Source organism: Pelobates fuscus, chromosome 11 (genome assembly GCF_036172605.1).
Source record: "Pelobates fuscus isolate aPelFus1 chromosome 11, aPelFus1.pri, whole genome shotgun sequence".
NCBI classification, from domain to species: Eukaryota; Metazoa; Chordata; class Amphibia; order Anura; family Pelobatidae; genus Pelobates; species Pelobates fuscus.
Window position 1 is genome coordinate 131,869,743 of NC_086327.1, and position 21,323 is coordinate 131,891,065.

Consider the following 21,323-nt stretch of genomic DNA (forward strand, 5'->3'; position numbering starts at 1 on the left):
AAAAGGGAAAAGCACCAAAAAAGCCGCATGTTGTGGTTGTGGATGAAAGTTTGCGCAATTTAAAGGGTTTCACAATAATTGCGGTGTTGAAGTTTCAAGATGTCTGCCGAATATGTGCTTCCAGTTGCACCAATATGGCCGCCATTAGTGTGCTTCCAGTTGCACCAATATGGCCGCCATTAGTGTGCTTCCAGTTGCACCAATATGGCCGCCATTAGTGTGCTTCCAGTTGCACCAATATGGCCGCCATTAGTGTGCTTCCAGTTGCACCAATATGGCCGCCATTAGTGTGCTTCCAGTTGCACCAATATGGCCGCCATTAGTGTGCTTCCTGTTGCATCAATATGGCCGCCATTAGTGTGCTTCCAGTTGCATCAATATGGCTGCCGAACGTGTACTTTAACCCCTTAAGGACCAAACTTCTGGAATAAAAGGGAATCATGACATGTCACACATGTCATGTGTCCTTAAGGGGTTAAAGCATATCAAGATGCCCATCGGCTATGTATCCTGGTATAAACACCAAACCTAATTAGGCTAAAGGTAGACATCCACAGAGTTACCTAGAAGCCCACATACATTTGCAAACACCCACAAGCCAACCCTTTAATTTTGTACAGCTCTGATTTAAATAGTTAGCTGCGTTAGGTATTTTGTTAACCAACAGTTCTGACAATTACTCGGAAATCGGCAAAGATCTTGTTTTAAAAAGTGTTGGGTTATTTTTTTTTTATTTTTAAAGTGTAAACATTAAAATATACCTATGACCACTAAACCCATAGACAAAACAAAAATGATGCTAAACAAGCAGGTTTGTATGGGTTTATGCAACTGAGATTAAAAAGTATAAAAAAAATATAAAGAAATTATACTGTTTCCACTGCTCTGGGTGACCCAGATCTAAGCATGGCAGAAGGTGACCCTGCTCAAGGCGTGGCAGTGGGTGACCCTTATGGCAAGGACCAAGCTCTTAGACTGGTTCTGCAGATCGACATGCAATCAATCTGTTTTCCTGTGTTCGGAATATTGCCTGGAGTCGGCAACTAAAATTCCCAGACAAGCCTAGCATTTTATTGATATAGGAAGACTCTCTCATGTTTTTAATGTAATGTAATTTTTTTTTTTACTATACTGACAATAATAAATGTATCTGTGTCTCTCCTTAATGTCTCCCTGCATCTTCCCTTCTAGGTGTCTGGACATAATATTACACTGGAAGCCGTTGCCATAAACCAACTTCTTCAACATAGACTTATTCAGAATTTGACTTACTTCTGACGAGGGACGTTTTTTGGGAAGCTAAAAGAGAAAGTCAGTGTCACTGCTCTGTGTACCCACGGTGCTAATGGGAACAAGATGGATTTCTTCATACCATGCCTGAGTGGGGAATTACAAAACACATTTAAGCATAGGATTGGTTTAAAGGATCCAACTCGAATGTGGCATCCAGGAGAAGGATGGAGGACTGGGACATCCTGTTTAACATGTGTTCAGTGTTAGAAAAGCGAGATGATCTATGGACAAGTTAACCGCTTTTCACATTTTTTGGAACTACAAAAGTAAAAAAAATCTCAAACATTTAAAAAGTAAATATAATATTTATTTTAAAACATCTGAATCTTCTACAAATATCTGGACCATGGAACAGTGCTTGAAGTGCGTTGGCCAATCTCCAACACCAGGACATTTATAACTGTAACTGGCACAAGCAGGCGTTTTGAGATGTCAGCCATAAAGTCATTAAGCATTTTGATTGCATTTTCTATGATTTATGTTTCAACAATGTAGGTTAGGAAGTGGTGGCTTTTGGCAATGAGTTTGGGTTAGGAGAGTCGTCTGCGGGCGGATAGCAGTGTTTTTCCACAATATTTGAGGGGGCGGGCTTCCTCTTCCATGTGCCATGGACTTCTAGGTTGCTATATTTAAATGTTTTTGGCTAATTAGATCCTGGTTTATTATTATTATTTCTGTGATATGACAAACGAACCTCCATAAAGGGAGGGGATAGATTTCTAACATTTCCTAAACTCGCAAAACTGCTGGAGCATCTCAAACACTGAATTGTATAAAATGTGTAAGACTGTGGTAGACTGGGTTTCCAGCATAGCTCATAAAATTGTACCTAAAAAAAAAAATACAGTTTATTAATCACATAAATAATTCAAAAACATCAAATGGCAAGTGACCAATATGTTCAATCTCAAGGCCAGTGTTCTAAACCATTAAATATGTAAGTATGCTCAAGTCAAGTACGCTTGATACAAATAATAAATTCAGAAGGTCCTGTTCTTTTTAATGTGAAATTAGTACTTGCATATGATATAGGGGATTGTGTGTCCTGCTTGTTTCTCTCTCCTCCTCCTCCCCCCCCCCCCCCCCTTTCAAAGTGTTTGTGTAATAACCACTCGCTGCTTACCGTGAGTTATTTATTTTTCAATTGAATGAAAGCGAGAAGATTAATGTTTTTTTTACTTGTGCTATGTCGGAAAAAGATTTTATCCATGGCGTATATGGACCAGAGTGCCTTGCTAAATATATTTTACATGCTCCCTTCCATCAATGAAATGATTAATGGATATATTAGATTTAGCAGAAAAAAACCCAAACCTGTTTATGCTTCCATCCCAGTGTGGGACTGAACCCAAAAAGAGTAATTTGCATTAAGCACACAATTAAGCAATGGTCATGCAATAGTCTATACTGTTACAGTGAAGGAGAGATTGATCTGCTACAAGACTCTCTGCCAAAGATTACAATAGTTAAAAGATATTTATTAGGATATTCAAAATAACAAGTAAAGTTAAAGCCCCCACTAATCAAAATTAAATACATTTTAAAAAGAGGAAAATTTACTAGCAGGTTTACACAAAACGCTAAGAAAGGGGGGGGGGGGGACAAGAATAAATTGTGGTAAATATGTCCTTCCCTTCCTCAAATTGACTATATAGAAATCAAACTAAAGCTAAACAAGTAGATGGTAATAGAAAACTTAAAGGGACACTCCACTTTCCAAATACAAAATAAATATCATTGCTTAGTAAATATACTTCCATTGAATACATGCATGTACCGGTATTTGATTATGCATTTTTCCTTGGGGTTATATCTATCTAAAGACCGTTGTAAAAGCTGCAGATCTCTTCTCTTAGCCTAGTATATTAGCCTCCAGCGAGTAGACCGGGATCAATCCCACTGGTTCGGGGGGAGAGCAGGGCAGAGCATCAAACAGCAGTTCAGGAGTGTATATCGACCGCTTCTCCACGCCCCCCAGATTCACTAAGCTGCCAAGCCAGCTCGTAGATCTCTGTCAGCGTATAAACCCAAAGACATCAGAACCCTCTGTTCAGGAGCGCCGTAGAGGAGGCTAAAGTTGTTAATTGGAGGGTCCAATCTGCAAGATTATCTCATTATAGTAGGTTGTGTTGGAGCACACTCAGGATGCATCTGTCTGGAATGACAGTCAGGCCCCCCCCGAGAAATGAAGCAGAATTTGCAATAATGGAAGTGTAAACATTAGATGACTCTTTACAGGAAGTATTTAGGAAGCATGTGTCTGTTTATGCAGCCCTAGGCACACCTCCCTGCATATGACCAAGTGATTTAACTCCTAAGTGGTAAAGAATTGAGCAGTGAGACTGCAGGCACATGATCTTTACACCAAAACTGCTTAATCAAACTAAAGTTTTTTTGGTGTCTAAAGTGTTGCTTTAATATGAATGGAAATCACTTATAACAAACAGACATCTCCTTTACATTCCTATTTAAAATATTGGCCATTCTTTGATCATTGTTTACTGGCGTGTTTGTTGTACATGATGGGGAAGAGGTACGGCACAGTGTCCTGGCGGTGCCCGGCCCCTAAAACATAGGCTTGCAAAAAATCTGACGAAACTTAAAATGTAAACCCGCTTTAATAAAGTGTCTCTTTCAGGTCTGTGATGGCTAAAAAATACAATCATTAATTTCTCACATTTGTGAATACAGCCCTGAACTATGTATTTGTTTTAATGTATCTGAATAAATGGACATTTCAGTTCCATCAGTAAAGGGGATTAATGTTTCTGCTTCTCAGTTATGTATCGGACTTGAAAGACCCCTCTCCGTGATGTGTCGGACCTGAAAGCCCCCTCTCCGTGATGTCGGACCTGAACACCCCCTCTCCGTGATGTCGGACCTGTATGCCCCCTCTTCGTGATGTGTCGGACCTCAATGCCCCCTCTCCGTGATGTGTCGGACCTCAATGCCCCCTCTCCATGATCAGCAGATTGCCCTATACATTTTAAGCTATCGTTTAAGCCCCTAAAAAGGTTACGAGGAAGTGGCCTAGTTAAAGGGAAGCTATAGTCACCCAGACTACTTCATCTCAGTGTCCTTTCCTTTTTACTCTACAATGTAAAACATTGCAGTTTTGTTTAGAGTCTATATGTTTACGTTGCAGGTTTAAGTCCTCCTCTAGTTGCTAATCATACTGACTAATTAAAATGCGGGGGTGGCGCTTGCCATGCATGCGCATTAAATCCTCAGTGCTCGTCAAAGAAAAGCATTGGATTGCAGTAAAGGGAAAGTTTGAGTCCATTTTCCCAACCGTCACTGCTAATAATAATAATAATATTTTGATTTGCATTTATTATATCTATTGCAACCAACAACGTTTACCTGTCACCATGACTTGTTGTGCCTATATTCCAGATAACACAGGTCCATATGGTAATGTAAGCTTGTCTATTTATGATGTCCCTCTGAAGAACTAAGAAGACTTTAAGAACCGTTACTTCATAGGGTTTTGTGCCTTTGGGCTAACCTGTCTTCTGAAACTAACTAATAAAGTTTATCTCTTAGAATATTAACATTTCATAGGGGGGACCCCAAAAAGGGGAAAACAAGCAAGACAGAGAGGAAGGCGGGGGAAGTGGGAGAGAGAGAGAGACTGCCAGCAGAATCTCTTTAACCATGTCAATGCTGTACAGTAACAAGACAGAAGGATAGCCACGTTACAGTTATTGCAAAAGCAAAGAGACACAAAAGCACAACATTTAATAATAATCTCAGTGAAACTCAATACAAAACCCCCACCCTCTACCAGGGTAATGGCTAATACAAAATACAAAAACAATTATTATGATATACATACATTCTTAACCCTTTGTGATCTAGTTCTTCCTCAGCCCAACCTTCCTGCTGAATAGCATTGCTACTCTGTACCAGTAAGCTTGCTTTCTTCTCTGTCAGTAATCTACCACATGAAGGCACAGCAATTTTACACACTTTAGCAATCTCTATCTTCAACTAGATCACACGCGCTAGCCAGCCCTTATTGGGCTTTTCTAACCCTGTTCCATTCCCCTCCTATACAGGCGTCCCAGATATAGGGGAAAAAGGTTTTAAACAGTGTCTACAATGGTGGACTGACACTCGAGAGGGGTGGGTCCCCCTCAAGTGCGTCTTCCCAAAACGTAGACTAGTCACTAATTGGAGCGAGGTGAGAAGTGTGTGACCAATCACTTCTCTCACAATAGAAATAGGAGAGGATAGAATAATAATATAGGAAGTATAGAAAAAGGAAAAGGCAAGGAAAAATCCTTAGAGACAGACACAGGAGTTTAAATAACTCCTAATTACACAAACAAAACAACAGTACAATTGAAATACAGTGCATGCATCACAGTTCAAATGAAATCAACAATAATCCCTTTCCTTTACTCGTGTGCTTACTCCAAAGTCACCTCCCTCAATCCCGTAGTATCTTACTACCAGCGGCCAAGGATAACAGCTAACACCGGTCCGAAATCCATATGCCTCCCTCGACACAGCAGCCCACTAATAGTGTCTGCGCTACCCTCACCCTTGTAGTGCCCCTATAAAAACCCACTTTATAAGTCTCACTACTCCGTGGTGATGAAGACAGCAATGCCTGCCCGAATTCACGCACCACAAATAAAAATTGGAATGGCTCCAGCTCAGCGCTTAAAGCTGGAGGGTACCACCACTCTGCAAGCAGAGTAACGTGCACAGAGAAGCTAGCTAGGCTATCAAAGTGACACAAGAAGGATCCCCAGGAAACTATGAGTCTACACAATCTCCACAGATCCAACACACCTCTTTTTCCCTACAGCCCCAGCCACGAGGCTCCTAAAAGAGTAAAACAGGAAAAGAAGACCCCCAGGAACACATCCACAGGTCAACCCCCCTTTTTCCCTACAACCACAGCACCGTGGTTCCTAAAAGGAGTAAAACAGGCAACAGAAGACCCAGGCAAATCCCCTCAGGTCCACCCCCCTTTATCCCAAAAGGGGTAAAATACAAACAGGCAAACAATTCAAACACACCCAGGCAACAGATAGACTAAAATGCAGGTAAACAAGTGAGTAACGAGACACCGGGCAAGATATTACCTGTCTTTGATGTCCTCCCGGGAAGCAGTCACAGACACGTGGACGGGTCAATCAAAGGGGCCGGAACATACCGGTGGCTCTGCAGAAGTCTCTACCGTGTACCTGGAGGTGATCAATCTCCTTTCCTACCCCCAGGATTCCCCCGTCCAACCTTGTCTTCCTTAGGACGGCTCACCGGCCAGAGGCCATAGCCCGATGCCCCACGTTGGGCGCCAAATTGATGTAGATTAATTTAGAAATAAACAAATATGTTTAAATGTCTATCTGTTCCTGTCCAAATCTGAGATGATTAAATTGCGTATACGCAGAAGTAAGCTCACACTGACACATGGAGTTCAGGTTAAAAGCACTTCAGAAAATTTAATGCAATCTGGTTGGAAAACAGTTGTGCAGATCTTTTTAAAAGCAAAATGACATCATCATTGAATATCAGATAATAACAAATAAACATCATTAATTGGATTAAACGTTATGTGACTATATCAGTGTCCACCCATCAATATTATTAATTGGCTCAGGGATTTGAGTGACCAGCTAGGTGTCCTCCCACCGGGAGGTGGTATTGTTCTGGACAAGGGTGTGGACAGAAGGCTCAGGCGCCATCTTTCCCAGCATGAGGTTTACTCGGTGGAAAGGGGGGCTTGAGCGTCATTTTACACAGTCAGTGATATCGGGCCTCATGTCCAGGTGCAAGGTCTCTTATGAATAGAACATTTCATTACTACTGTGTTCTCGTGGCCTTCAAATTATACTATGTTGCAAGTTAGGGGAAAGTCAGTAAAGTCAGCAGTTCCTGAGTTAATCATATCTTTATAGAGAATACAGTCTTTGTCTATTGTATTAGATGTGCTGGGAAATTCTGTCATGTAATGTAGTTTTAAAATGAACAAGTTAGGTTATGAGGACAAAATGGAGGATTCACAGTATGCAGTTAAAATGGAGTTAGTACAATAATTCAATACAAGTTCAATAAAGATTTTTAATAATTCTACATCAGGACCATCACACCTGGAAGCAAAGAGGTAAGTAAAACTTTTTTTTTTTTTTTACTTTTATAGCAAATGGTGTTGGGGTGTCATAAAACAACTAGAGACAAGGCCACTGTAGATTTAGAAATACAGGTTTGTAATCTTAACGATCTAGTTTTAAACCAACAATAATCTAAACGTAAAACGCGCATTCCAGCTTATGGTTCTTTTAATTCTATTTATTTTATGTCACAAACTGCATTTTTGTGTGGGAGCTTACAGAGCCATTTAAAGAATCCGCAAATAGCTGATCACAGCTGCGTTTTGCTAATGTACGCACAACGTGCCTTTAGCCGCCATCAGTCAAAGCATGTGTGTGTCAGAGTACAAAGCAATTCTGAGTCAGGATTCTAAAAGTGAAGCTGTCACCATGGAATCTAAAGGAATGTTCCACTTTTAACATTTTGCCCCAGAGTTCTGCATGTTAATATAGCAGTTTGCAGAGTGCCACGTGGCTTTGTATTCCTGGCACTTATAATATCCCTTTAAAGGCGAAAATACTGACCCTTCCACAAAAGTACTAGCCTTAAGATGTTTAATAGAAATTTGACTAGTAAATCCTGAATTTGTGTTTCTATATCCTTGGAAAATAAGGCATTAATAAATATTAAGAAAGGTAAGTGCAGTGTTGCCTCACTAGGAGGTTAAAAAAAAAGTGCTAGAGTGATCCTTTATTTTTTCAGCAAATATGGTGGATTTTCTGAAAGAGGTTAGCGGCTCTATGTTTGTTTAACCCCTTAAGGACACATGACATGTGTGACATGTCATGATTCCCTTTTATTCCAGAAGTTTGGTCCTTAAGGGGTTAAGGAATAGTTAGTTTGTTATTGACTTTAAGGATGTTTATTTGTTTAATAGAGAGAGATAAGTTTCTCCCTAATTACATACTGGGGTCTTATAGGCTATGTATAAATGAATTTAACTTTGCCTTCACGTCCCACAGGTGTGAGCATTGTGTCCTGAGTTAAGACATTTTCTAGTTTCCTGGTGGAGTTACAATGGCAATTGCATTTTTTGCTCTAATTTGCAAAACTGTAGATGCTAATTCATTGGTATATGTATCAACCAATCATGGGAACTGGTCTCTATTTTTTTGTCTAATTATCTGTCTAATAACTTATGGCTGATAAGAGAAAAACTATTATAACAACAACAACTCAGTATGGAGAGACCGTGTAATTAAATACGTAAAACTAGGTGCTAATACCCCAAAGCACTCCCTCAAGTGCCCAAACAAAATCCAATATATCAGAGATGCACATAAATGCTTTATTAAACCGCAAAAGGTATAACAAACAAGAAGCTAAAAATCAATGAAAGAAAAAATGACAACAATAAGGCAAACAAATTGAACAATGGCAATTACCACAACTTACACAAGTTTATTCTGGCAGAGACAGAAGCCCCTAATACTCCCAATGTTTCAGCACCCCCTGGCTGCCTTTCTCATGGGTGATATATGCTCGGGCAGGATACGATGTATTTCCTGTATGCAGAACATGGAGAACATTCCATTTTAAGGGAGACACCAGGGATGTATTTACCACAAGGCAAACAAGGCATTTGCCTAGGGCGGCACTTTCAGGGGGGGTGGGGTGGGGGGGGGGGGCACCAAGAAATGCCACCCCAAGCTCCCAGACAAATGCCTTGTTTGCCTTGCGTTCTGGGGCTGTCCATCTTACTGTGAGTGAGTGAGTGTAGCTGTCAGTGTGTGTCTGTGAGTGAGAATGGGTGTGCCTGTGAGTGTGTGTATGTCATTTTATGTGTATCTGAGAGTGTGTGCCTGTCTGTGAGTGGGTGTGTCAGTGTGTGTCTGTCAGTGAAATTGTGTGTTGGTTAAACAGTGCGTGCCAATGACTGTGTATCTGTCAGTGCATGTATCAATGAGGGCATGTGTCTGTCAAAAAATGGCCTTGACACGATTTGGGGGGGTAAATTTATTTTTGGGGGTGCCCGAATTTAGTCGTGCCTAGGGCAGCACAAATCCAAAATACACCACTGGCGAGACACAAATGGACAATGTTTATCGTTGGCTGTATTAGTGTCAGAACTTTGCACATTATATACAAATCTACTCACACCTGGAGACAGTGCCTGGCAACATCACAATACAGACAATACAGACATACACAACGGACGGTAATCCTGGGCAAACAGAATGCATAGGACAAGGGTTATTACAGTGTCATTTATATGAAGAGACATGAATACACCGATTCAGGAATGTAACTGATTCAATCGTAGGTGCTTCTGCTGTCGTACATGACCTTAGTTATATCTTTACAGGATTATCACAGACCAGTTACTGGCTTATATTTCTTTTTTAATTGTTCTCATATTGAAATCTGAGACGTTTCTGTGCTTGGTTCCCGCAAATCACAAGATAAATTAAAAGGCTTTTCATCATAAAATGTTATCAATGAAAAGGATGTATTTATATGTATTATTATTAATGACATTTACATAGCACTACTTATTCTGCATATTCGGAGGGGAAGTAAGCAGATTCTCTGGTTGAATAAGCAGATTCACAGGGTGAATGGGAGCTGATTCGGAGGGGGAATGGACTGATTGTCAGGGTGAATGGGCAGATTCTCAGGTTAAATGGGCAGATTCTCAGGGTGAATGGGCAGATTCTCAGGTTGAATGGGCAGATTCTCAGGGTGAATGGGCAGATTCTCAGGTTGAATGGACAGATTATCAGGTTGAATGGGCAGATTCTCAGGGTGAATGGGCAGATTCTCAGGTTGAATGGACTGATTATCAGGGTGAATGGGCAGATTCTCAGGCTAAAAGGGTGGATTCTCGGGGTGAATGGGAACAGATTCTCAAGGTAAATGGGGCATATTCCAAGGGTTAAAAAACAGATGCTCAGAGTGAATGGGGGCTGATTCTAGGGGTTCATAAATGGAATCTCATAGTCTAAGAGTGAATGGGGTCTCAGAATTCCCTTGGCAAATGGACAGCTTATTGAGGGTGAATTGGCCTCCTCCCGTCTGCGTAGCTGGGAGGAAGTGACTGGCTGCCGATAGTTCCGCCACTGGACTCTCTCCCATTGCCCTCAGTGCTATTAATCTCTGTTCTCTTCTCACACCTGTTATTTAGGGAGCAGTGGGAACGTTAATTAGCAAAGGGGAGAAATATTTAATCGAGGGGAGAGTTAGTTATTTAAAATGTGACAAATATATGTACATCCAATGCCAACCATACTAGTATAATGTACATCCAATGCCAACCATACTAGTATAATGTATATCCAATCCAAATGTCACGCGTAGCAGGGTCTCTTAGGGTCCCTTGGTCACCGCTTATCCTTTCCTCCGCCGGTCCTTGATTCAGCTGCAGCATACAGTAATCACGAGTTAGAGGAATAGTGATTATAGCTCTCTGGAACATTGTAATATTCCCCAGTGTAGTGGCCAAGACCAGTCGCGTTGGGTAAAGCAAGATAATTGCTTATTGCAGAGAAAACCACATATATTTATACCCCTACACACATCACGGGATTTTAAGCATGAACAATAAAAACCACTGTTGTCTTGGTATCTGGGAATAATTAGTTCAAGACATGATAATTGAATCCTGCTGGACACCAAGACACATTACACAATACCTTTTACATAATATAATTAACACAATAGCTTTCATCCAGTTCAACATTTTAAAAAAGAAATTAGCACACACAACACAGTCACAGCTTCTGCGACAGCCAACTGCACCAGTATAACGTGTATCTAATACCTATTGTGCCAGTATAGTTTATATCCAATGCCTACTGTACCAGTATAACGTGTATCTAATACTTATAGTGCCAGTATAGTTTATATCTAATGCCTACTGTACCAGTATAACGTGTATCTAATACTTATAGTGCCAGTATAGTTTATATCTAATGCCTACTGTACCAGTATAACGTGTATCTAATATCTATAGTGCCAGTATAGTTTATATGCAATGCCTACTGTACCAGTATAACGTGTATCTAATACCTATTGTGCCAGTATAGTTTATATGCAATGCCTACTGTACCAGTATAACGTGTATCTAATATCTATAGTGCCAGTATAGTTTATATGCAATGCCTACTGTACCAGTATAACGTGTATCTAATACCTATTGTGCCAGTATAGTTTATATGCAATGCCTACTGTACCAGTATAACGTGTATCTAATACCTATTGTGCCAGTATAGTTTATATGCAATGCCTACTGTACCAGTATAACGTGTATCTAATACCTATTGTGCCAGTATAGTTTATATGCAATGCCTACTGTACCAGTATAACTTGTATCTAATACCTATAGTGCCAGTATAGTTTATATCCAATGCCTACTGTACCAGTATAACGTGTATCTAATACCTATTGTGCCAGTATAGTTTATATGCAATGCCTACTGTATCAGTATAACGTGTATCTAATACCTATTGTGCCAGTATAGTTTATATCCAATGCCTACTGTACCAGTATAACGTGTATCTAATAACTATAGTGCCAGTATAGTTTATATGCAATGCCTACTGTACCAGTATAACGTGTATCTAATACCTATTGTGCCAGTATAGTTTATATCCAATGCCTACTGTACCAGTATAACGTGTATCTAATACCTATAGTGCCAGTATAGTTTATATCTAATGCCTACTGTATCAGTATAATGTGTATCTAATACCTATAGTACCAGTATAATGTATATACAATGCCTACTGTGAGAGTACAGATAATGTGTATCCAATACTTACTGTGCCGTATAATGTATACCCAATACTTACTGTGACAGGAGAGATAATGTATATCCAATACTTACTGTGCCAGTATAATGTATACCCAATGCGTACTGTGACAGGAGAGATAATGTATATCCAATACTTACTGTGCCAGTATAATGTATACCCAATGCGTACTGTGACAGGAGAGTGAATGTATACCCAATGGATACTGTGACAGGAGAGATAATGTCATGTATTCTTCGTCTCCATGTGACAAAAACGGAGATAATTACCTTCCGAAGATAGAGGGGAGTGCTGCTCGACAGTCTTCTGCTATCATGCCTGGCTTTTGCGGCATGTCGGTGGACGCCGGCCGTTACGGACCCACGCAATTATATAGCCCCACGTCAATCCACGGTAAAGACGACGTTGACGTGCGGGTCACGTCACGCAAAAGAGGACCACGCACGTTTTGGGGTCAAGGGCTAGGTACAGCCAATCAGATCTGCAAAAGTGTTATTTAAACTCTCACATTCCCTTAGCTCATTGCCCTGTCGTGGTTTCCCCTAGATGGTTATCCGAGAGTGTGTTCCTGATCGTGTTTTTCTGGTTTTTGACTTTGGCTTTGTTTTGACTTCCCTGATTTCCCTTGACTTTTGGCTTTTCCTTATCGCTGTGTATCGTTCTGTGTCCCTGATCTCGACTAGTTTTCTGACTATTCTCCGGCCATTGTAAGGTCCGGTAAGACGTTACCCTTAGTTCTAGGGTGTGATACTATTCTGCTTGCTGGATCAATATAATCCTGACAAATGTATACCCAATGCGCACTGTGACAGGAGAGATAATGTATAAACAATGCATATTGTGATAGGAGAGATAATGTATACCCAATGCGTACTGTCATAGGAGAGATAATGTATACCCAATGCATACTGTGATAGGAGGGATAATGTATACGCAATGCATACTGTGACAGGAGAGATAATGTATATGTAATGCGCACTGTAACACGAGAGATAATGTATACCCAATGCGCACTGTGATAGGAGAGATAATGTATACCCAATGCATACTGTGATAGGAGAGATAATGTATACCCAATGCATACTGTGATAGGAGGGATAATGTATACGCAATGCATATTGTAATAGGAGAGATAATGTATACCCAATGCATACTGTGATAGGAGAGATAATGTATACGCAATGCATATTGTAATAGGAGAGATAATGTATACCCAATGCATACTGTGAAGGAGACATAATGTATACCCAATGCGTACTGTGACAGGAGACATAATGTATACCCAATGCGTACTGTGACAGGAGAGATAATGTATACCCAATGCGTACTGTGACAGGAGAGATAATGTATACCCAATGCGTACTGTGACAGGAGAGATAATGTATATCCAATGCGCACTGTGACAGGAGAGATAATGTATACCCAATGCGTACTGTGACAGGAGACATAATGTATACCCAATGTGTACTGTGAAGGAGAGATAATGTATACCCAATGTGTACTGTGAAGGAGAGATAATGTATACCCAATGCGTACTGTGACAGGAGACATAATGTATACCCAATGCGTATTGTGACAGGAGACATAATGTATACCCAATGCGTACTGTGACAGGAGACATAATGTATACCCAATGCGTACTGTGACAGGAGAGATAATGTATACCCAATGCGTACTGTGACAGGAGACATAATGTATACCCAATGCGTATTGTGACAGGAGACATAATGTATACCCAATGCGTACTGTGACAGGAGACATAATGTATACCCAATGCGTACTGTGACAGGAGAGATAATGTATACCCAATGCGTACTGTGACAGGAGAGATATTGTATACCCAATGGATACTGGGCAGGTATCGTGTATTTTGCAGTAGTGATGTGCACAGGTGAAAAAATGTATTTTGGTTCTAAAAATACATATATATATCCCAATAAGGGATATAGGATCACGCAGTACTAATAGCAGATCTGTAGATGGCGCCACATTACAGAAAAGAATAGCACTGAGAGAACATTCTACATAATGTGTATTAGTGTACAGAATTACACCGTCCACTCCAGGTAATACCAATAAGTGAGAGAAAAAAAACAGACGTACGGTATATGTAAAATACATACACATGAAAAGCAAAATACGCCTGCAGTAAAATTATGCTAAATTAGCAGAGTCCGCTATCTTACCACAGAGACAGGGTAGAAAGAGAGAATAAGGAGACAAAATCTACGAGTCGGGCTAAGTACCTAGCAGTACACAGTGATTAAGTGCTAGTAGCAGCCAATGAATGCGGCTTCGTCCGGACTACGCCACCTGCATATACGAGTCTATGATTATAGAGGGAGTGACTAAGTCCTCACACTGGGCAGGCTGGTCGCTAACTTGCAACATAGGTGGTCCCATGATCGGATTGAAGAACATATTATAAAAAAACAAAATGTGTTTCTTTGACAAAAGCCATTTTTGGTGCTTCAAAGTGTGTTGTGCATTTCATACGAGCTTTTTAAATGTAAAGAATTTATACTTGTCTAATTGTGTAATTTTGTCTTAGCATCAAATAAAAGTTAGGGGTTTCCTTCCTAACATTTTTTCCCCTTATGTGTCACGATTCGGGGAACCCAACACGCCAACACACACACAGACACACACACAGAAAGTGTGCCGTACCGGTCCTTAGAGTGGCCGGGCTAAGCACACACAGAATAGTCAGGAGACAAGCCAAGTAAGGGGAACCAGAAAACAGAATAACGAGAAACAAGCCGAGGTCAAAGGGTAGGAGAAAGTCACAAAGTCAGTATAACAAGCCAGAGAGTACGTAACCAGAAAGCACACGTTCAGTATCAATACTATAAAGCAAAGACCACAACAGGGCAGGGAGGAACAGGAAAGGTAAGTATATAAAGCAGAAGGTTAATTCTGATTGGCTAATTTCCAATCAGAATTAACAATCACACGTGGGAGATATCTAAACCTCCCACTGTGATTGAGGCACTGTGCCTTTAACGCCGGGTCAGGTGACTGACCCCGGCGTGTAACAAATTGGCCGGTCTCCCAGCGTGCAGCGTCATGCATGCTGCCGCCGGGGGACCCGGAAGAAGACGCGGGCGGCACCCGTGGCTGGGAGGATGCCGCCCGCCGAACACCTGGCAGGAAGGGGACCGTGGACGGCTGGAGGGTGAGTGCCGCGAGCGGATTGCAGCCTCCCCTCGCAGCCGCCCGCGGGATCCTGACATTACCCCCCCTCGAAGACCGCCCGGAGGGCGGGAAGCAGAAGGCTTCAAAGGAAACCGGGCATGAAAGGAGCGGACCAAAGAGGGAGCGTGCAAATCAGAGCTCAAAACCCAAGACCGCTCCTCAGGGCCGTACCCCTTCCAATCCACCAGATACTGTAACCGACCCCTAGAAACACGAGAGTCGAGAAGGGCAGCCACCTCGTATACGCCACTGGAGACCGCGCGAGGGGAAACGGGCCGCCTGAGGGGACGAGAGAACCGGTTACACAGCAAGGGCTTCAAAAGCGAGACGTGAAACGTGTTCGGAATACGCATGGAAGGAGGCAGGTCAAGGGAGTAGGAAACGGGGTTAACCCTACGCAACACCTTGTAGGGACCCAGAAATCTGGGAGCAAATTTCATCGAGGGAACCTTGAGACGGAGGTTCCTGGAGGACAACCATACCCTATCACCCGGAATATAAGAAGGGGCCGCAACCCTACGGCGATCAGCAAACCTCTTCTGAGCAGCAGCTGAACGAGATAGCGCAACATGGACCTGATCCCACATCTTCCGCAAAGAGGCGAGGTGCTGGTCCAAGGCGGGCATTCCCTTGTCGGAGAACGCACCGGGAAGGACAGAAGGCCGAAACCCATAAGCAACCTCAAAAGGACTTAAGCCAGTAGACGAGTGAGACACCGTATTCCTGGCAAACTCAGCCCACGGAAGGAGGTGAGACCAGTCGTCCTGGTGCGCATTAGTGAAGCAGCGCAAATACAATTCCACAGACTGGTTAGCACGTTCGGCTGCACCATTAGATTGCGGGTGATAGGAGGAAGTGAACGACAAGGAGACCCCCATCTCAGCACAAAAGCCCCTCCAAAACCGAGAGACAAATTGAGGACCCCTGTCAGACACGATATCCTGAGGAACCCCATGCAAGCGGAACACTTCTTTGGCAAACACCTGAGCCAACTGACTCGCAGAAGGAAGCTTTCTAAGCGGAATGAAGTGCGCCATTTTAGAGAACCTATCCGTCACAGTCAAAATCACCGTCTGACCATCAGAAAGAGGAAGGTCTACAATGAAATCCATGGATAAGTGGGTCCATGGTTTCTTTGGTATAGACAGAGGCAAGAGTAGACCCTGGGGTCTCACATTAGGGGACTTACACTGAGTACAGACCCGACAAGCCTGTACAAAATCTACTACGTCCTGCTTAAGCGAAGGCCACCAGAACTGTTGAAGGAGGCCCTCATAGGTTTTGGTTACTCCCGGATGTCCAGCAGTTTTGGCGGTGTGAAATAAAGTTAACAGCTTTTTTCTGTCCTTTGTTTTAACATATAGTTTACCAGCCGGCGTCTCAGGGGGTGCTTGGGTTTGGTATGTCTTAATACTATCAAGAAAAGGAGATGAAACAACCAAACGGGTAGCAGCTATTATCTGAGACGCAGGAACAATAGGTACAGGAGTCAGGTTAACAAATTCTAAAGGTTCATGCTGTCGGGAGATAGCGTCAGCTTTGGCATTACGGCAACCAGGTCTATAGGTAATAACGTATTGAAAACGTGAAAGAAATAGGGACCATCTAGCCTGCCGGGCAGGTAACCTTCTAGCGTCAGCTATATAGGAGAGGTTTTTATGATCAGTAATAACCATGATTTTGTGTCTAGAACCCTCTAATAAGTACCTCCATTCCTTAAAAGCTAACACAATAGCTAATAGTTCCCTGTTCCCAACATCGTAATTCTTTTCTGAATCGGACAACCTTTTTGAAAAGAAACAACAGGGATGGAGGGGTTCGTCATGCGATAACCTCTGTGACAGTACTGCTCCCACACCTGACTCAGAAGCGTCTACTTCCATAACAAAGGGAAGAGAAGGATTAGGGTGGTGCAGTACTGGAGCAGAGGCAAATGCCTTCTTGAGAGTTTCGAAGGCCTTAAGGGCTTCGGGAGTCCAAACCCTAGGGTGTAGACCTTTTTTAGTCAGCTTCGTTATAGGAGAGATAAGGGGTGAAAAGTTCTTTATAAATTTCCTATAATAGTTGGCAAATCCTATAAAACGCTGGATAGCCTTAAGTCCTTGGGGAAGTGGCCAGGACAGTATGGCTTCCAATTTAGCAGGATCCATACTGAAACCCTGTTCAGTAATTATATAACCAAGGAATTGCACCGAGGTTTGATCTAACAAACATTTTTCTAACTTACAGTAGAGTCCGTTCTGTAATAATTTCTTGAGCACCATCCTAACATGATTATGGTGTGACTTCAAATCAGGGGAATACACAAGTATGTCGTCCAGGTACACCACGGCACAGACATGCAAAAGATCCCTAAGGACATCGTTTATGAGGTTCTGAAACACAGCAGGGGCATTACACAGTCCAAAAGGCATGACCAGATATTCGTAATGCCCGCTGCGCGTATTAAACGCTGTTTTCCACTCGTCATTCTCCTTTATACGGACGAGGTTATAAGCCCCCCTGAGGTCTAATTTGGTGAAGTACTTAGAACCTTTCACACGATCAAACAACTCAGTGATGAGGGGGATAGGGTAGGCGTTTTTAATCGTTATGTTGTTCAGACCCCTGTAGTCTATACATGGCCTAAAGTCGCCCTCCTTCTTTGCCACAAAAAAGAAACCAGCACCAGCAGGAGAAGAGGACCTTCTAATAAAACCTTTACTTAAGGATTCCCGTATGTACTCCTCCATGATCTGGTTTTCTTTCTCAGAAAGAGGGTAGACCTTACCCCTAGGAGGCATAGTACCCGGTAACAGGTTTATGGCACAGTCATACTCCCGATGTGGGGGTAGTTTATCTGCTTCCCTTTTTTCAAAAACCAATGCAAGGTCTGCATACACAGAAGGGACAGAAACAGAAAGTGGTTTAGCCGTGGGCACATTGAGTGAACAAACAGGACGTACATGAGCCACACAGTCTTGTTGACAAGATTCCCCCCAGGAGAGTATATCTAAACAACCCCAGTCAAGTACCGGGTTGTGCTTAACTAACCAGGGAAAACCCAGAACGATTGAAGCAGTAGGGGAGTCAATTATTTGAAAGGTTAACCTTTCCTTGTGCAAAGCACCCACAGACATAATGATTTCTTGGGTTTCATGAGTTACCAGAGGTTTCTCAAGCGGTCTACCATCTATGGCCTCAACGGCCAAGGGTGTGGCCTTTTTGATCAATGTCAAGGCTGCGGTTTTGGCAAAGTTCTCATCCATAAGGTTGTCTGCCGCACCTGAATCGATCAAGGCTTTGGTTGTTATGGTGGTTTTATTGACCAAAAGAGAAACCGTAATAAATGGTCTGGAGATGGACACATGAGGGGACAAAGTCATAACACCTGAGGCCGACCCCTCTCTAGGCCTTAGGTGCTGTAGTTTCCCTGTACCTTAGGGCATGCATTACAGCGGTGCCCCCTCTTACCACAATAAAGGCATAACCCCTCCCTTCTACGGTACGCTCTTTCAGCCTCAGTTAACCCCGTAGCGCCTAATTGCATGGGTTCAGGGGATGGTGGCCTAGGAGCGGGTAGTGCTAGTAATGCAGTGCTGGGTAGGGCAGGTAACACCCGTGTATCCAGGCGTCTTTGACTACGCCTCTCTCTAATACGGTTATCAATAAGGATCACATAGTCTATAACATCATCCAAAAGAACAGGCAATTCCCTGGATGCTATTTCATCCAGTATGTAAGCGGCCAAACCCTCCTGAAAGGCTGTTACGAGGGCGTCATTGTTCCAAACCACTTCAGCTGCTAGAGTGCGTAATTCGATAGTGTAATCCGCTACAGATCTATTACCCTGTCGTACCCTAAGCAGAGCTTTGCCAGCAGAAGCAACCCTACCGGGTTGATCAAATGTGCGTTTGAAAGCGGTCAAAAAGTCTGCAAAGGACATTGGGGAAGCATTCTCCCACATGGGATTAGCCCATGCTAAAGCTCTCCCTGACAAGTGGTTTATCAAAAAGGCTATTTTAGATCTGTCAGTGGGATAGGAACGTGGATTCATCACCAAATGGATGTCAATTTGGTTGAGGAAACCACGACACAATGCCGGGTCACCGCTGTAGCGCTGTGGCGGCGTCATATGCACTACATGGGCAGGAACGGGTGCCGGAGTGGGAATGGGCTCGGGCACAGCAGCAGCAGCCTCCTGAACGGCAGGCTGCAAGTGTGCAGTGCGAGCCAGTATGGTTTGCAAAGCTTGAGCAAACTGATCCATACGGTGGTCCAAGCCATCCATTCTAGCCTCCTGATTAACTAGGAGCTGTGGTATGTCAGCAGGTTCCATTATGGCCCTGTTGTAATGTCACGATTCGGGGAACCCAACACGCCAACACACACACAGACACACACACAGAAAGTGTGCCGTACCGGTCCTTAGAGTGGCCGGGCTAAGCACACACAGAATAGTCAGGAGACAAGCCAAGTAAGGGGAACCAGAAAACAGAATAACGAGAAACAAGCCGAGGTCAAAGGGTAGGAGAAAGTCACAAAGTCAGTATAACAAGCCAGAGAGTACGTAACCAGAAAGCACACGTTCAGTATCAATACTATAAAGCAAAGACCACAACAGGGCAGGGAGGAACAGGAAAGGTAAGTATATAAAGCAGAAGGTTAATTCTGATTGGCTAATTTCCAATCAGAATTAACAATCACACGTGGGAGATATCTAAACCTCCCACTGTGATTGAGGCACTGTGCCTTTAACGCCGGGTCAGGTGACTGACCCCGGCGTGTAACAAATTGGCCGGTCTCCCAGCGTGCAGCGTCATGCATGCTGCCGCCGGGGGACCCGGAAGAAGACGCGGGCGGCACCCGTGGCTGGGAGGATGCCGCCCGCCGAACACCTGGCAGGAAGGGGACCGTGGACGGCTGGAGGGTGAGTGCCTACTATTTGCTGTGAAAGGGGGACTATTTGGCATAGTACCCAGTCATCTGCATCCCGGGCAACACGGTCACGGATTCCGAAACCAAAACACAGACAGACCACAAAGAGCGACAACACACAGAGAGAAACTTGTTATACCGGTCCTTGGAATGGCCGGGCTATACAAACAGAATAGTCTAGGTACAAGCCGAGGTCAAAGGAGTAAAGAGAAACGGAACAACGATAGGACAAGCCGAGGTCAAGGATAAGAGAAGACAGAATAAACGGGAGACAAAGCCAAGCTTCAGTAACCAAACAATCAGACAGATGACTAAAATCACACCCTAAAACAGGTCTACTTATTCGTCCTGGGTGTGGAAAATTTTAAAGCAGCTGCCAATACAATAGGGCAATAATAACTGGTCTCAGCTCTCGCGCCCCTCTTGTAACACACCCTGCACCTTTTCTAGGCCGTTTTCTTTTTGAGGGTTGATGGAATCCTGAAGCAGAAGTGATCTTCCTCCATTCTTCTGCTAGGCTCCACTGATGGTCCTCCTTTGTGGCACTCAAGTAACCCAGAAAGGAGCTGAAACTGAAATGATAGAAACGTGCATTTCAGCTCAGCATTTGCCTTTTTAAAAATTACAAAGGCATTGTGGATTGCCGTCTGCATTATATATATGCCCACTTTTTTATACCATTCCCTGTTCGTTCGCATGATCAAATACGGCTGCATCAGTTGATCGGACAGGTCAACCCCCCCAAGACTGGCACCCGTTTAATTTCCTCTCTGCCACGAACTGCGACCCTGTGAGTGTTTTCACCATGGATGGTGGTTAGGATGAAAACCTCCTTTTTATCTCTGTACCTGAGTGCCAGCAGTTCATCCTGACAGAGAGCTGCTGTTACCCCTTTTTAAAAAAAAAATCCGCTAGAGCCTTTGGGAAACCTGTGCAATTATTCCGAATAGTGCCACAGGCCATGGTCTCAAAGCAGTACAGCATTTTTAGAAGTGGGATACTATTAGTATCAATATACAAGTGATATCCCTTGTTTAGTAAAGGCATGATTAGGTCCCA

General features: G+C 43.0%; 1 protein-coding gene across 4 annotated transcripts in view; it reads left to right on the forward strand.

Moving 5' to 3' along the window:
- The window catches only part of LOC134577141 (CMP-N-acetylneuraminate-beta-galactosamide-alpha-2,3-sialyltransferase 4-like), a 147,582-nt gene extending 145,407 nt beyond the window's left edge, over positions 1-2,175 (forward strand). For all 4 annotated transcript variants that reach the window (XM_063435805.1, XM_063435806.1, XM_063435803.1 and 1 more), the window contains one exon: positions 1,192-2,175. In XM_063435805.1, the coding sequence (XP_063291875.1) occupies positions 1,192-1,278 (87 nt within the window). In that variant the 3' untranslated portion in view covers positions 1,279-2,175. The remainder of the gene's footprint in view (positions 1-1,191) is intronic.
- The last annotated feature ends 19,148 nt before the right edge of the window (positions 2,176-21,323 follow it).